The sequence below is a fragment of the Elgaria multicarinata genome, chromosome 8 (assembly GCF_023053635.1).
Source record: "Elgaria multicarinata webbii isolate HBS135686 ecotype San Diego chromosome 8, rElgMul1.1.pri, whole genome shotgun sequence".
NCBI lineage: Eukaryota > Metazoa > Chordata > Lepidosauria > Squamata > Anguidae > Elgaria > Elgaria multicarinata.
Window position 1 is genome coordinate 9,805,370 of NC_086178.1, and position 17,455 is coordinate 9,822,824.

Below are 17,455 nucleotides of genomic sequence, written 5' to 3' on the forward strand. Positions count from 1 at the left end.
CAGGAGAAGCAGCAGGCAGAGCCACTTTCTTCTGCAACTTCTGCCCGGCGTTCTCTTTTTGAGGGTGGGAATGGGAAAAGTGCCCCTTTGCAAGAGGCAGGTGGCAGCAGTGCCATTAGAGGAGGAGGAGGAGTATCCCCAACTCCTTCATTATTGTTTGAGCCCACGAGCCCGCTGATGGACCTGTCTCCAGACCTCCTAGACGAGGTCCTCAGCACAGTGGAGGGGGAGGAGGAGGCAGTAGTTCTCCAGGATGTGTGGGCTGAGGAGGAGCAGCAGCAGACCGAGGCTCTCTCCCCAGTCTCATCCCACACCTCTTCCGCTGCAATCCCTGTTTCTGTGGCAACACCAGAGAGCTCAGGCGGGCAATTGGTGTCACCATGGAAGCGAAAGACAAGTATACTGTGGGACCACTTTGAGGTGGGAGGGGATCCCCGCTTTGCTGTCTGTCGCCACTGCAAACTCACCCTAAGCAGGGGTTCATCTACAGGGCATTATGGAACCAACAGCATGAAGATGCATCTTCAGAGGCAGCACCAGGCGATCTTGATGGGGAAAGAGGCGGGCAAGGCGACTGGTTCCAGGGGAAAGCCGAAGGCTGCTGCTGGCACTGCCACTCTAAGCTCTCCATCTGCCGGGACTGACTCCTCCCCAATACTAGATCTATGACATGTCTCTCTGCCTGCCCCTCTGCTAGCCTGTCCTCCTCGGTGACCGACTCGCTGGGATGGTTTGCGTTTGCAATGCGTGACTAACTGCAGTGCTGGCTTAGAAACCAGCCATCCTTGCCTCACTTCCTTGTGCCCCCAGAAATGCCCGCAGCCTGCCTGCCTGCCTGCCTGCCTGCCTGTCCGCCTCTCCCGGGGTGCTGCTGTGGTGGGGCATCTGCCAGGACTGACTCCTCACCTGCTCTGCCTGCCTCTCTGCCCGCCTGGTGCCTGGGAGATGGGCTTTGCCGTTTGTGCCCAGCACCCTCCGGCATGCTTGCTTCCAGTCATCCTCTTCTGTGCCCCTCAATGCGTAACTGCTGGCTTAGAAAGAAACAACCAGCCATCTTTGCCTCACTTCCTCCTTGCGCCCGCTTACGGGTTGGTTTGCTATGCGTTAGTGCTCAAGCCATCCTTGTGGCACTACAATGCATGCTGCCTGCCTGCCTGTCTGCCGGCCTTCCCTCCCTTCTCCCCTCCCTTCTCCCCTTCCCACCTCGCAGGGATGGTGTCTTGCTTTGACTCAGGGGGGAAGTCCTTCCTGCGCTCACTTAGACTTTATCAAGTTCAATAATCCATTTTTCAAGTGTGGAAGAAGATTTAGGGTTATCTCATGGCATGTTGGGATTTCCTTTCAACTGGCCCCACTGAGCTGTCTGCATTGCAACTTTAAAATCCCTGAGATACTGGAGTGTCGGATTTTCAAAACTTCCCCAACATCAGGGGATGATGGGATTGGCTTGAAACTTGGCGTCCATGGGGACACATGGGTAAGCTGTCATAGGACCAAAGGATAGGTTTCTGACGTGCAAATTGACGTAGTTGTAGAATGGGACTTAATTTGGGGTGAGTTAAAAGGTTTAAGCACCGCCAAAAATCAGGGGATGATGGGATTGCCTTGAGTCTGGGCGTCCCTGTGGACACATGAATAAGCTATCATGGTGCCGAGTTTGAGGTTTATAACATGCAAATTGACGTAGTTGTAGAATGGGACAATTTGGGGTGAGTTAAGCCCCGCCACAAATCAGGGGATGATGGGATTGCCTTCAGTCTGGGCATCCATGTGGACACATGGATTAGCTATCATGGTGGTGAGTTTGAGGTTTCTAACGTACAAATTGACGGAGCTATCGAAAGGGGTGTGAATGGGGTGCCTGATTTTCATAAATTCCCCAAAAATCAGGGGATGATGGGATTGCCTTGAAACTTGGCATCCATGTGGACACATCGATAAGCTATCCTGGTGCCAAGTTTGAGGTTTCTAACATGCAAATTGATGGAGCTATCGAAAGGGGTATGAATTAGGGTTATGGGTGGTGTGTTAGAGGTTAGAGCCCCACCAAAAATCAGGGGATGATGGGATTGCCTTGAGTCTGGGCATCCATGTGGACACATGGATAAGCTGTCATGGTGGTGAGTTTGAGGTTTGTAACGTGCACATTGACGGAGCTATCGAAAGGGGTGTGAATGGGGTGCCCGATTTTCAAAAATTCCCCAAAAATCAAGGGATGATGGGATTCGTTTGAAACTTGGCGTGCGTGTGTATACGTCCATGAGGTGTCATGGTGCCAAACTTGAGGTTTCTAACTTTGACAGAAAGAAAGTTGTATACTTTTTTAGCTTTCAATGCAACTCTATGGGGAAAAAAACGGAACTCCGATCCGGATCCGGAGCTCCGCAGCAGAGCGGAGCGGACATAGGCGGAGCGGGGGTGGAGTGGAGCGGCCCGCTCCACAAATTGCGGATCTGGAAGAGAAGCGGAGCGAGGGGTCCGTGCACACCCCTAGTGTATATATGGATAAGCTGTCATAGTGCTGATTTTTAGGTTTCTAATGTTAACAGAAAAAAAGTTACAGGCATTTGGATTTCAATGCAAGTCTAGGGGGGGAAACGAAGCTCCGATTAGGATCCGGAGCTCCACAGCGAAGGGAAGCGAACCACAGGTGAATCGATGCCAAGAGAAGCGGGCCTTATCTGGATTTTGCAAATCTGGAAGAGAAGTGGATCGGGGGATCCATGCACAGCCCTAGATTTTACAGAATTAGTGCAACCCTTAGTTTCTAATCTGCTTCATAGAATTCACTCTTCATCAAAAAAAGTTAAGGCTGCAGGAGCTATACTAGAATGACCAGATACAAAAGAGAGCAGGGCTCCTGTAGCTTTAACTGTTGTGAGGAAGAAGAATTTCACCAGGTTCTCCATATATACAAATAACACCTGCTGACATTCCCTTTTCAATGCAACAGTTAAACAGACAAGAGCCCTGTCCTCCTTTTCAAATGGGGAGCTTATGTAATATTGGAGGGGTGATCTAAACTGATTCAGCCTTCATTATGGGTACATTGAACCACTCCTTCCTGTTTTGCCTGTGGCATCCTATTCTGCAGAGGGGAGCTGGGATAGGAGGGAGGAAACCAGTTCCAATGTGGGGGAGCAGGTCACCCTTTTAGCAGCATCAATGGTTGGTGTTGTCTGCATTAGAGTTACGTTCTCTGGCAAACTGAGAGAGAAAAAAGATAGTGACCCTGTTCAGATGATACGGTAAGCAATAGTGGTAAAGGATTCTGACCAAAGCATTATGGCTTAACATGTCATGTGAGCCATGACTTAACATGTCATGTGATCCATTCCTAACCATGGTGGCTACATCACTACAGGTCAAATATGCTCACTAACCCTTTGCTGCAAAAGAGTAAGCTGCTAAGGTAAGCAGCCCCCTCCCCTATAAATATCAATGAACCATTTCAATTCTCCATCCAAGAATCTAGTGACAGTTCAAAGTTTATTGTATGAAGGCGATCACAAATATATCAAAGGAAAATAATTATACTTATATACAGTAATATAAATATTTCAAACAGTAGAAAATTATTACCATAACTAAAAATCTGGTCCCCGCTCAGCCCAACGGTTTGGGTGGGAAAACAGCCACTGGGTGTGGGAGGAGCAGGATAGGGCACTTCTCAGGGCTCAAAACGTGAGCCACGTGAGGTAGGGTGGGGCTGCAGCTATAAAAGGCCCACTCTGCCCAAGGCTCAGCCTCTTTCGATTTCGGCTCCCACCCTCCCACCATTCTTCTAGTATGGGATTAGCCAGTCGCTCCCTTTGGAGGGGGGGCTGAGTTGGATTTTTTTCTATTACATGGTTTTTGCCTACTTCATATTGAAGGTCTTATGTGGAAGGGTGAATAATTAGGTTAATTTGTGGCAGGAATTGACCATTTTAGATAGGGACGGTGAGCACTCTGGCACCTTCTGGCAATTGGCATATTCAGAGGACCTGCTCCTCTGGGGCTATGTGGCTCACGTGTCAGAATATGGTATGCCTTTGGAGATGCTCCTGTCTTCACCTACTCACTGTCATGATGGCAGTGGGTGGGGGGTGTCATAGGGCAGTCTCCCCACACTTACAAAGTGTCACATAAGCAAGGAGACGGATTTTCCGACTCCTTGGTTTTGGAGAGTGGCTCGTCTAAAACCAGGCAAGTGGCCTGAGATAAGGACTTAATTCCCTCACTTTCATGTGCAGATCCATGGAGGAATGAATCTATTGATTATAAATAAAGAGGACCTAGTTATCCCAAGCTCTTGTGTCCATGTCTTTATTCCATGCTTCCGCTTCCACTTGCAACTCAGCTTTCACTCAGCAGTCTGAATCTCCATGGCAGTTTATGGCAATTTTGTGTAGTTCTCTCGTCCTTTTTTTTTTTTGTAAATTTTTTATTTTCCAATACTTAAACATACATCAATACAATTAAAAGAAAAACAACATAATAATATACTCTGAGTAACATTTATATCATATATTCTCGCTTAATCTATTTAACATAATCATACTTAACATAAAAGTACACCCCCCCCACCTCGGGATCCATGTTTCTCGCCTGCCCAAGGGTCTCTACTTCTCTTGCTCGGCTTCGTCCATTTTCTTCTGCTGCCCCTTATGCCTGGAACGCTCTTCCAGAACATTTGAGAACTACAAGTTCAACCGCAGCTTTTAAAGCTCAGCTAAAAACTTTTCTTTTTCCTAAAGCTTTTAAAACTTGATTTTGTTCTGACTTTATACTGTTAGTTTTACCCTACCCAGTGCCTGTTTACCCTACCCTGTGCCTGTTTGCATTCTCTTCCCCTCCTTATTGTTTTATTATGATTTTTTTTCTTAGAATGTAAGCCTATGCGGCAGGCTCTTGCTATTTACTGTTTTACTCTGTACAGCACCATGTACATTGATGGTGCTATATAAATAAATAAATTATTATTATTATTATTAATAATAATAATAATAATAAAATCTCATAGTTTCTTCTGCTGGCGGTTTCCCACTTCCCTTAGAAAACACAAATATTAGGAACTTTTTCCAAATTCCCTCAAAATCATTCATTTTTGCTATATCTCTTCTCACTTTAATATTACATGTCAGTTTATCATTAATAGCAATATCCCATACTTCTTTTATACCATTCTTCAATACAATAATCACCTTGAATCTTCCAGTTCCTAGCTAGAATTAACCTTGCTGCTGTCAGCAAATTCGTTATCAATTCCTTAATTTCTTTACTACATTTAAAATCTTCTTGCAGTGAGAGTAATGCAACTCTTGGTGTTTCTCCTATTTCCATTCCAACAATTTCTTCAAACTCTGAGAACACCATCTTCCACAACTTTTGCACATATTTACATTCCCACCACATATGTAAATATGTTCCTTTTTCACCACAACCTCTCCAACAATTTGCTGAATGCTGATTATTAATCTTATTTAATCTAACCGGGGTTAGGTACCACCTCCATATAATTTTATAATAATTCTCCTTTATTCTCACTGACATATTTCTCAACACTCTTTGTCTCCATAGTCCTTCCCAACTCTGCTGTCCTATCTGTATCTTCAGATCTGTCTCCCAAACCGATTTTCCTACACTATCCATCAAGCCTTTCTCAAGTAATATACTATATATTTGACTCATTAAACCTTTTGTCACTGTATTATCTCTCTTATCAATTTCTTTTTTATCAATTAATTTCTCAAACTTCGACATCTCTCTACACTCTCCATTTTCTCTTACCCAATTTTTAGTCCATTGTTCCAATTGCCAATAATTTAACCAAGTTAATTTTCTATCTTTTAGAACCTCTTCCATCTTTTCTCTTGTATTCATCCCTCTTAACTAGGGGTGTGCACGGACCCCCCGCTCCGCTTCACTTGCAGATCCGCCATTTTCCGGATCGGGCCGCTCCGCCCCGCCCCCACTCCGCCCACTTCCGCTCCGCTCCGCTCGGAGCTCCGGATCCGGATCCGGAGCTCCGTTTCCCCCCCCCATAGGCTTGCATTGAAAGCTAAAAAATTATACAACTTTTTTTCTGTTCAAGTTAGAAACCTCATGTTTGGCACCATGACACCTCATGGGGGTATACACACGCACGCCAAGTTTCAAAGCAATCCCATCATCCCCTGATTTTTGGGGAATTTTTGAAAATCGGGCACCCCATTCACACCCCTTTCCATAGCTCCGTCAATTTGCACGTTAGAAACCTCAAACTCGCCACCATGAAAGCTTATCCAGGGATACATACGCACGCCGAGACTCAAGGCAGTCCCATCATCCCCTGATTTTTGGGGAATTTATGAAAATCCAACACCCCTTTCCATAGCTCCGTCAATTTTGCACGTTAAAAAACCCCCTCAAACTCACCACCATGACAGCTTATCCAGGGATACATACGCCGCACGCCAAGACTCAAGGCAGTCCCATCATCCCCTGTTTTTTGGCGGGGCTTAAACCTGCAAAATTTGGAACTTCCAAAACTCCAAGTGAGCGCAGGAAGGACTTCTCCCCTGAGTCAAAGCCACACACACACAACATCCCTGCGAGGTGGGCAGGGGAGGAGGGAGGGAAGGCAGGCAGGCATGCAGCTGGCATTTCTGGGGGCATAAGGAAGTGAGCCAAGGATAAGCCAGTAATGCATATAAAATGGAATAAATCAATAAATAAACAAAGGAGGGGTGGAATTAAAAGCAGCAGTGTTGCTCAATAAACAGCAAGAAGATTTTTTTAAAAAAGGCTATATCTGTCTTTTACCAGCAATAGGGGGACGTGCCCGGGGGAGGGGGAAGCAGCTGCCAGTTCAACTCAAGACAGCCACCAACAGCTCTGAGATTAAGAAGTAAACGCTCACTTCAACTCATAACAGGCATCGCTCCACCACTAAAAAGTGAACATTCACTTCAACTCATGATAGGCATTGCTCCACCGTTTTACTCTCTTTGGAAGGCTCTAATGGCCTTCCAGTGCAGGAGAGAGTGGGGGCACGTCCACAATGAGATGCCCTAGGGGAGCTCATCCCCTTGCACCACATCTTTTCAGTTGTTCCCCAAAGTTAGGGTGGGGAGCAGTGCTGTGTTTCTATCTCTTATTCTTGGCTTAGTATATGATTTCAGGTTGTGTTTGTGCATTTGGTGGGGCTACTGTGTTAAAAAACACTGGGAAAAGCCCGTTCAGATGAAGAAAGAGAAGTTTCCCAGAATCCCAAGTTACCTGTTTTGCCTATGCCCTCCTCTAACTTTGGGATCATCATGACCGGGAGCTGACTCTGCCCCTCAGCCCTTTGAAAAAGGTATTTTTCCCGCCGATTTTTTAAAAACTTCTAGCGCGCGACCCGTACGACACAGAAAGTTGAGAGTAGTCTCAAAATGACCCCCATCCACGACTGTCTGTGCACAAGAATTTTCAGAACGATAGCTTAAACCCCCCCCCAGTTATCCCCGATTCTTTCCCTCAATGCAATCCTATGGGCGAAAAGCCGAAAACGCCGTTTGAGCCGCGCGGTTGACCCGATTTTCAAAAAAAATAGCACGCGACCCACACGACGCAGAGAGGTGAGAGTGGTCTCAAAATGACCCCCATCCACGACTCTCTGAGCACAAGAATTTCCAGAACGATAGCTTCAAAAACAACCTAGTTATGCGTGATTATTTGCCACAATGCAATCCTATGGCGAAATGTTTTCAAGATGGCGACCGGAGCGCTCCGCCTGAACTAGGAGCTCCGAAAAATGGTCGCTTCTCTTCGCCTTGCTTCTAGGGGTCCGCGGTCCGCTCCTACTCCGCCTCTGGGTAAGGCGGAGCAGGCCAATCCGCTACTGCTTCTACGCTCCTAATCGGAGCGGATCACACCCCTAGTCTGTAGCCTCCAACCCTGTGAACACGCTCCACGTCATCTTCTCCAATTTCCAGGGTTGCGACCAGTTCTTTAAACCAGCGTGGCAAAATCTTTCTGAGGTCCTCCCCTTGCTTCTCCACAAAGTTACGAAGACGGACTGATGATCTCCTACTTTGATCCTCCAAGGAAATCAATCTCTTCTCATGGTCATTAAATTTTAACTCATGCTCTCCCTGAAGCTGTTTCATTTGCTTTCCCACCTGATCCACATCTGTTTTAAGAGACTTTATTTGCTTATCATTCTTAGCAATCTCTGCAGCTAATTGATCCACACGCTTATTTATTTTTTTAGCTTCTTCCTCATTTCCCCCAAAATAGCTTCTTTTATGCACTTCAATAAATCTCTCATTTCCGCAATCGTTGCAGGCTGTGAATCTGGCTCCATGCCAGCTTTCGCAGCCATTTCTGTCTCTTCTTGACTTTGTTCACTATCTCCATCAGAATCAGTTATTTTTTGGAGACACTAAGCGATGTTATTTGAAGGGTGCTTCCTTTGCCACTTCGGCTTCCCAATTTGTTTCTTTTTTGGTGGCATAAACTGGGTTTTATCTTTATTTTTTTACGGGCTATTCTCTTACTTTCACTTTCAAAAAAGCCAATTGCCGTTTCGCATCTGAACTAACAGGCGGGGGATTTATTGAAGTAGTTAAACAGTAATTACTGAAGTGGGGCTATCACCATCAATCACTCTCCTGATGCTGGCTTTCTTCCAACAAGCTTTTCATTCCAAAATAATGCGCTCTGTCAGAGAGAGTGCTCAGAGAGATCGGCTTCTCCAAGCCCCTGCTTTTCTATAGCATAATTGTCCAATTTCCCATACTGAAACCGTTCATTCTTCCCCCTCGCCTTTAGCCCAGAGCTTCCCAAACATTTCTTCGCCACTCTTAGCCCATTTACTTTATTTTTTTTTTTTTAATAATTTTTATTCATTTTCAACACTATATAAACATAAATGAACATTTCCAAAATATAATTGAAACAAACACAATAAGAAAAAGAAATACATCAAATATCTGCTTCATACATATTGAATAATTGTTGAGTACAAATATCAAAAACTATTACATATGCCTTATCACACTACAACATTTTCATTCTTAACATAAAAGTGCACCCCCCACCTCGGGATCATTCTTGAGTCCAAAATCTAATCGTTTCTTCTGATGGTGGTTTCCCATTTCCCTTAGTAAACACGAACACTAGGAACTGTTTCCAAATTCCTTCGAACTCATTTATTTTAGTTACGCCTTTTCTCCACTTAATATTACATGTCAGTTTATCATTAATGGCTATATCCCATACTGCTTTATACCACTCCTCAATAGAATATTCCCCTTGGATCTTCCAGTTCCTAGCTATCATCAATCGTGCTGCAACCAACAAACTCGATATCAGCTCTATAGTTCCTTTTCCACACTTTATATCTTCAAATAGTGACAGCAATGCTATTTTTGGTGTTTGTTCTATTTTCATTCCCACTATTTCTTCAATTTCTGAGAACACCATCTTCCATAATCTTTGTACATATTTGCATTGCCACCACATATGTAAATACGTTCCTTTTTCCCCACATCCTCTCCAACAATTTGCTGAATGTTGATCACTTATCTTGTTCAATCTAACCGGGGTTAGGTACCACCTCCATAAAATTTTAAAATAATTCTCCTTTATTCTTACTGATAAACTTCTCAACACTCTTTGTTTCCATAGTCCCTCCCAGCTCTGTCGCCCTATTTGTATCTTCAAATCTGATTCCCAAATCACTTTCTCTGTATTCTCTCTAAACTCCTTCTCTAACAATATTTTGTATATTTCACTCATTAATCCTTTTGAAACTATACTACCTCCTTTTCCTTTCTCCTTACTTACTACTAATTCTTCAAACCTCGTCATCTTTCTGCACATTCTATTATCTTTAATCCACTTTTTATTCCATTGTTCTAATTGACCATATTCTAGCCAAGATAGCTTCTTCTCCTTTAACAAATTTTCCATATCTTCTCTTGTTTTAATATCTCTTACCCAATCCTTTAATTTTATTTTATTTTTCTCTTTTAATATTTTACATAATCTACCCTTTAAATCCTCTGGGAAATTCTTTAACATTATTATCGGTGCTAAGGGAGAGTTGCTCGGAAGCAGCTTCCCTTTAAATTTGCTCCAAATTTCCCATTGAGTCCTCAGGAGTGGATTATCTATACTTCCAACCCATTTTCTTCCTCCATCTTTAAAAAAAACATTCTCCAGATTCATCTCTACCTTACTTATGATTTTTTCTTCCATCCAGTATAAATCTCCTACTCCCATAATTGCTTCTACAACATGTCTTAATCTATTTGCTACGTAGTATAATTTTATGTTTGGGAGACCCATTCCCCCCTTTTTTTGGCTTAGGTACCAATTATTTTTATTCACTCTTGCTCTCTTTTCTCCATTACAATATTTATTAATAATATTTTGCCAACTTTTTATCTCGGTTTCTGATATTTTTATAGGTAGCATCCTAAATACGAAATTAATTTTAGCTAGTATCTTCATTTTTATCAAAGCTATTCTCCCAAACCAAGATAAATTTAATCTCTTATATTTCTCCAATTTCTCTAATACCTCCTTCTTTAACCTCGTTAAATTTTCCCTTTCTAAATTCTCTAGATTTTTTGTAATTTTAATTCCCAAGTATTTAATCTCATTCTTAACTTTCAATTCCATCCCCTTAAATTCCCAATCCTTTTCTTCCTTCTTAGTATAGTTAAACAACATCATCTCTGATTTAGACCAATTTATTTTTAACCCTGTAATTTCCTCAAATTCCCTCAACTGATATTTAATTCTTTCTAATTTTCTTAATGGATTCTTAATGGTCAATAAAGTATCATCCGCAAACATGTTTAGCTTTATCTCCCTTACCTCTCCAATTCCTTCTAATTCTTTATCCTCCCTTAGTGCCTTCGCCAAAACTTCCATAACCATTACAAAAAGGACCGGCGAGAGCGGACATCCTTGTCTTGTTCCTCTGGCTAGTCGTATCTTTTCAGTAAGTCCGTCATTTACCACCACTACCGCCGTATTTTGGGAATATAACTGTTCTATTACATTTTTAAATTTATTTCCAAATCCCAGTTTATCTATAATACTCTTTAGTGCCTGCCAGCTCACACAATCAAAAGCTTTAAAAATATCTAATGCCATAATACCTGCCTTAATATTTGCTTTTTTTATTACATTTATTACATTTAAAACTCTACCCACTAAATTATGCATATGTCTTCCTACCACAAACCCACATTGATCTACTCCTATATATTCTGCCAAAAATTTATTTAATCGTTTGGCCATAATAGATGTAAAAATTTTAGCATCCTGATTTATTAAAGAAATAGGTCTATAAGAATCAGGATTAGTCAAATCTTTATCTGGTTTTGGGATCAGAATTATCACTGAATGTTCCCATGATTCAGGTATCTTCTCTCCTGATAATATCCTATTATAAAGTTCCATTAATTTTGGAACTAAACAATCTTTGAAGACCTTATAATATTCTGGACCCAAACCATCTGCTCCTGGTGATTTACCCACTTTTAACTTATCAATAACTTCTTCAACTTCTCTTTGAGTTATTACTGACTCCATTAACTCCTTATATTCTGATTTTATTTCCTTCTTTATAAACCTTCCAATATACTCCTCCACCTTTTCTTGTTGAATTTCTTTACCCTTGTACAATTCCTGATAAAATTCCTGAAAAATTTTTATTTTAGCTTTCATTGCATGACAATAATTCCCTCGACTATCTTTCAACGTTTCTATCCCATTCCTCCCTTTTTCTTTTTGTGTGAGCTTGGCAAGCAACCTCGAGTTCTTGTCACTGTTTTCAAAATATTCCCTTTTCATATACATTAAATTCTTTTGAATCTCTTCTATATTTAAGTTTTCTAATTGTTTCTTCTTAGCTTGTATTTCCACTAATTTATATTTATCTTTACTTCGCCAATATCTTTCCTCCAAGTTTTTAATTTCTATCTCTAACTTTTCCTGTTCTGCACGTTGTTGTCTTTTTAAACTACATGTTTCTCTAATACAGATTCCTCTTGCTACAGCCTTCATGGTGTCCCAAATGACTGACCCAGCTGTTCCTCCTTTTTCATTAATTTCCCATGCCTCCGACAATTCCTTCCGAATTTTATCTACTATTTTATTGTATTTCAATATCTTTGTGTTCAACTTCCATCTATATGCCTCTTTATAATCTTTCTTAACTGTAAATTCTAAACTTAACAAGGCATGATCGGTTACTTTTATTACCCCCATTTCCATTTTACAAATCCTCGTTGCAAAGTCTTTTGAAACAAATATATAATCTATCCTGGAGTATGTATGATGAACTGGGGAAAAGTATGAAAATCCAGGCCTATTCCCGTAAAGTAAGCGCCACGAATCTAAATAATCATTTTCTTTTACTAATTTATTCAATATAGTCATATTGTTCCTCTTTTCAGCATTAGTGGGATTTGACCTGTCCCTTTTATTATCCATAACCATATTAAAATCCCCAGCTAATAATGCACACCCCTCCTTAAATTCTTCTATTTCTTTGAACAGCTTTATAAAAAATTCTCTATGCCTCTCATTTGGGGCATAAACATTAATCAAAGTATAAACCTTTCCCTCAATTTTACCTTTTAACATAAGATATCTACCCTTATCATCCTTTTTTACCTCTTCTAATATAAACCCACTTTTTTTTGAAATCAAAGTGGCCACTCCATTTTTTTTTGATGTCCCTAATGATTTTTCATAATAGGCTAACCACTTTAATTTTATCATATTCGAATTCTCGGAGCCTTGGTGTGTCTCTTGGATCATTATAATATCTGATCCCTCTTTATTTAGCATTTGTTCTATTCTCTTCCTTTTCACGACTGCCCCTAAACCTTTAACATTGAGTGTTGATACCTTTATCTTTTTATCCATAATCACCCTTTTGAAATCTCTTCCGATCCCTTGTGCTCAGCAATTCAAACTTGCTTACATAAAAACACAAACTCCATACATAAAACCCTCCTACCCTACCTTCCCCCCCTCCCCACCCCCCCACTCTAATCCCCCCCCCATATCCCCGTGAGTCTAATACTCCAGCCATCTACTTTAAAGGGGGAGGGGGGAGGCAGTGCTGTGCCTGGCCGGCAGGTCTCTATATTAGCATTTTTATTTGCAATTATCTCCAACATAATTAACAATTCTCTTACTCTCCAGATGTCCCAGCCTCATTCCCTCCCCCACCCACTCCAGCCCCATCTGCTTCCCCATCCAGACCCAGCCTCTTCAGCAAATCTTTACCTTGATCCAATGAGGTTACTCTGTATTCCCTCCTCCCATATGTAAATCTTAAAAAAAACGGGTAACCCCATGCATAAGGAATTTTATTCTTCATTAATGTTTCCGTTATTGGTTTAAGACTACGTCTCCAATTTAATGTGCGTTGAGAAAGATCATTGTAAATTTGCACTGGTTTGCCTTTACACTGTATCTGAACCTTAGATCTCAATTCTTTCATAATTTGCTCTTTTTTGTAATAGTTGCCAAATTTCACCAATATGTCTCTAGTCCCTTTGTAGTTTTTCCCCCCCACACGGTGGACTCGGTCCAGATCCGATCCATCTATTGGAATGTCAGGCGTCAGCTCCTTGAACCAGTTCACGATAATTTCTCTAAGATCTTCTCCTTGCGTCTCCTTCAGCTGCTTTATTCGAAGCGAAGATCTACGAGATTGATCTTCCAAGGCGATCAAACGCAATTCCCATTCTTTAAATTGTATATTAGTTGATTTTTCGAAAGCCTCTTGTTTCTTCTGGTCCAGATCCACTTTAGCCTCTATCTTTTTGATCTTATCCGAATTTTCCATCGTTTTATCCATAATAGTACGCATTTGTTTTCTGAATTCACTCATTTGCTGATCCATTTTTTTAAAAATAATCATGTTATTTTCTGCTATAATAGCCTTGATTTCCATTAAAGAGGGAGGGTTACTACCACTTTCTTTCCCCCCTTCTGCCATGTTTCCTTCTTTATTTGGTATTGTATCCAAAGAGACTGGGTCTATATCTTCCTCTTCCTGTTCAACTCCAGGGGCTGTACTTCCCAGGAAGGAGAGGTAAGCCAAATTATGATTTGAAGGTTTCTTTTTTTGTTTATTAAGCTTTTCCCAACTTTTGATCTTTTTTTTAACGTTGGGCATGGGTCCCTTCTGGGTAGGGCATAAATCTTAGAGTCCAACTCTCTTCCTTAGCAACTTATGCTGGCTTCTCTATTATATAGCACTCACAGCTCCTTCTTCACGAGGAGGGGGGAAAAATCTAGTTCACAACAGCATTCACTAGAGGGGATCAGATTTAATCACTCAAAGTCTCTCACATCCCACATCTCCCTCACCGAATGCCAAATGCAGCTTTTTTCACCCCTTCACCCCCCTTCTCGCCACGCCAATAAATCCAGTCAACCACTTTAACCTTAGAAAGCCAGCATTCCAATCGTTCCCATGTGAGATAAAGATGAGAGGTTATATCACAGATCAATGTCCAGCAAACATAAATTCCTTCTTTTTAAACTGCGTCAGTCAGCGTTTACTTTCACTTTTCATAGAGTTGCCGTTTAGACAGACATTGCATTAATCATAGTTCATCTCACCTCCCTTCTCCAAATCTCTCCACTTTCCCGGCTCCTGTTGGTTTTATAATCATTTTCTGTCAGTTGCTCAAAGATTCATGCCCATTAAAAGAGAGATAATTGCCTTTTCCGGCAAGCGCCGTTCAGAGCCTCAGAAGAAACCCGCCATCGCTCAGGCTGCCAAGCTCCGCCCCCCCAGCCCATTTACTTTAGATGATAAGATTATTTGGACTCACTGTCCAAGAGCAAAGAAATGCCCTACTGGTCCATCTTGTCGCTGGCTCCGCCCCTAGTTCTCTCTTCCTAATCTTTTTTGCTGCTGTAGCAAACAAAGCCTCTTTATGTGTTACATTGCTGTTGGTATCCCTCAGAAGAAAAAGAACTGTTTCTGCAAGAGCATTTCTGTATCCATGTGTTAACAAGGGTTTCAGGAATCTCTCTCTCAGGTCCCTAAACAGAGGACAAATTAACCTGTAGTGAACAATATCTTTCACTTGATGTTGGCCACAGATGCATACTCTGTATACAAATGGCACCTTGTGATAGCGTCCATCTAGAACTGCAAATGGCTTAACTTGGAATCTCAGTTCAATAAAAGCATTTCTTAGGGAAAGTGGACTCAGGTTGGAAACATAGCTGGCCCTGAAATGTTCTGTTTTCAAAAGAGGGAACCACTGGGAGAATTTAGAAGTTTTAATTAGTTGCAGATCCCTCCTAGAATCTATCCAAAATAGCCAATCCCTTAGTTGCTGCTTATACATATCAAGGACAGGCTTCCGCTCAGGAATGTAATAGCTATGCAGCAGCTTTTGGAGTATTCCCATCCAATAAGTGATTGTGGGTTTCAGAAGAAGATGCTAATTCCAGCTTTTCAATAAATGAGAATACAATTAATGTCAGACTTCAAGAATATTCCAGAGAATGATAGTGAAGTGCTAATCCAAAGGGGTTGGCTTGTGTTACCTAGCCTCCACCTTCATGATGTCAGGATTGTGCTTATTTTCCTTCTAGTTGTATGAAATGTTCCCATGGATCATGAAGCGTCTTCCAGGACCTCACAAAAAAGCCATTGCCGCCTTTGAATTGGTGCTTTCATTTGCAAGGGAGGAGACAGAGAAGCACAAGGAGCAACAGTGCTTTCATGAGCCACGGGATTTCATAGATTTCTATCTACTTCAGATGGAGAAAGTAAGTCTATACTGTACTTAAAAACTATTCATCCAAGTTCTATTTGTATCCATATTCCTCCTTTGAATATGACTCATGTAAAGTATAATTCCATTTCCTGTTATGGCTGGATAACAATATCTCACGAGTCACCAGTAAATTCTTCTGTGCCTCAGATAATCTTTTCATTCAGTTGTCCTCCCAAAAGTCACCCATTTTAAAATCAGGTACTACCTTGGGTTATAATCCATACACAAGTGCATCCACTGAAATATCTATAAGAAAAAGAAAAGCAGATATTTTCCTAACTCCCAAAATAATAGGTTTGCTGTTGCTGGGTGGAGACCTTTGTACCAAGTCTTTGCTTCTTTTCTAAAAAAATAACTCTGGATTAGGGCCCATTCCACACAAAAATACACATTGAGAAAAGTGAAAAGAACAATCCTTTTAACCCTCCTGATTGTGCGAAGTGACTTCTTGATTATATTTTAATCCCACATTACTCCATGAAGTAATGCTTTGATAAAAAGCAGCATTTCATCTTGGTGCTGAAATAAAAGCAGTGTTTGCACCAGTTGAGTCTACAATGGGAGGGCATTCCACAACCCGGATGCCACAACAGAGAAGACCCTCTCCCATAACCCACCATGACGGATGCCTCACACTGCTGGGATGCAGAGGAAGGCTCCTCCGATAGATCTTAAATCTCCAGCAGGCCCTTCATGTGGAGTAGGCTTAAGATCACCCATGCATTCACTGAATTTTATATTTCTGCAGGAATTTGAACCCATCACTCAACTATCTAAATCTAAGAATTTAGCCATTATGTCACAATGGTTTTGCTGTATACATGGGAAAGTATGAAAGAGCAATTAATCCAGATCAGCTGATTATGAAAGTAATCGCTAATATCGCAGCAGAGATTAAGCACTGCCACAGATACTCTGGCATGCTTAAATACCGATGGGAATATTGCTGCCTCCTTTTTGAAAGGAAGCTAGCACAAAAAAGACAAAACAGAACAAATGTATGCAGTTCCACATGCATACAAAGGCTAAACAAAAAAGGAGACCGTTGCTTTCTTTAATCAAGGAAAGAAAACAGTTACTAAGAAGTATTGCTTGCTTGGGGGTTGCGAAACTTGGGGGCTATTCCATACACAGTTCGTTTATTTGAAAACTCTATACTGAGTGTGTCCTGGGCCACAACAGTTGTCACTGCTGTTATAAATCATTTTAAAGCAGTAGTGTAGATTCTGCCACAGTATGAAGGACACAGATACAGAAAAAATATATACATTAAAGAGCTCTCTTATACACACAGGCACAAATATACACATGCTCACACTCAAGAAAGAGATATACAGTAGGACATAGCTAGACGGGGCGAAATCCCAAAGTGATCCTCGGGATTGTCCCTGTGCAGCCACATGATGCACAGGGGATCCCGGAATCAGGGAGAGATCATCCCTCCCTTGCCCCGGGATCTCGCTCTCCAATTTGGCCCCGGTATTTCCGTGGTCCCAGGCTGAGCCCGAGACTGTGGAATGTGTGGCTGGGCACTATGGGTTGATCCAGCTCCACATGATTCCTCGCAAGGAGCCGGGAACCATGCATGGGGCGCAGCGCTCCATCAGGGTAGGGTGGGGGGAGTGGGAAAAGTAATTTATGCACGTCACATGTAAACAGAGGAGGGATCT

The 17,455-nt window shown here is 41.8% G+C and overlaps 1 protein-coding gene across 1 annotated transcript in view; it reads left to right on the plus strand.

Moving 5' to 3' along the window:
- LOC134402403 (cytochrome P450 2C8-like) overlaps positions 1-17,455 on the plus strand; it is a 50,006-nt gene that overhangs the window by 19,393 nt on the left and 13,158 nt on the right. Inside the window, exon 5 of the mRNA XM_063131832.1 lies at positions 15,601-15,777. Coding sequence (XP_062987902.1) covers positions 15,601-15,777 — 177 coding nt within the window. The remainder of the gene's footprint in view (positions 1-15,600; positions 15,778-17,455) is intronic.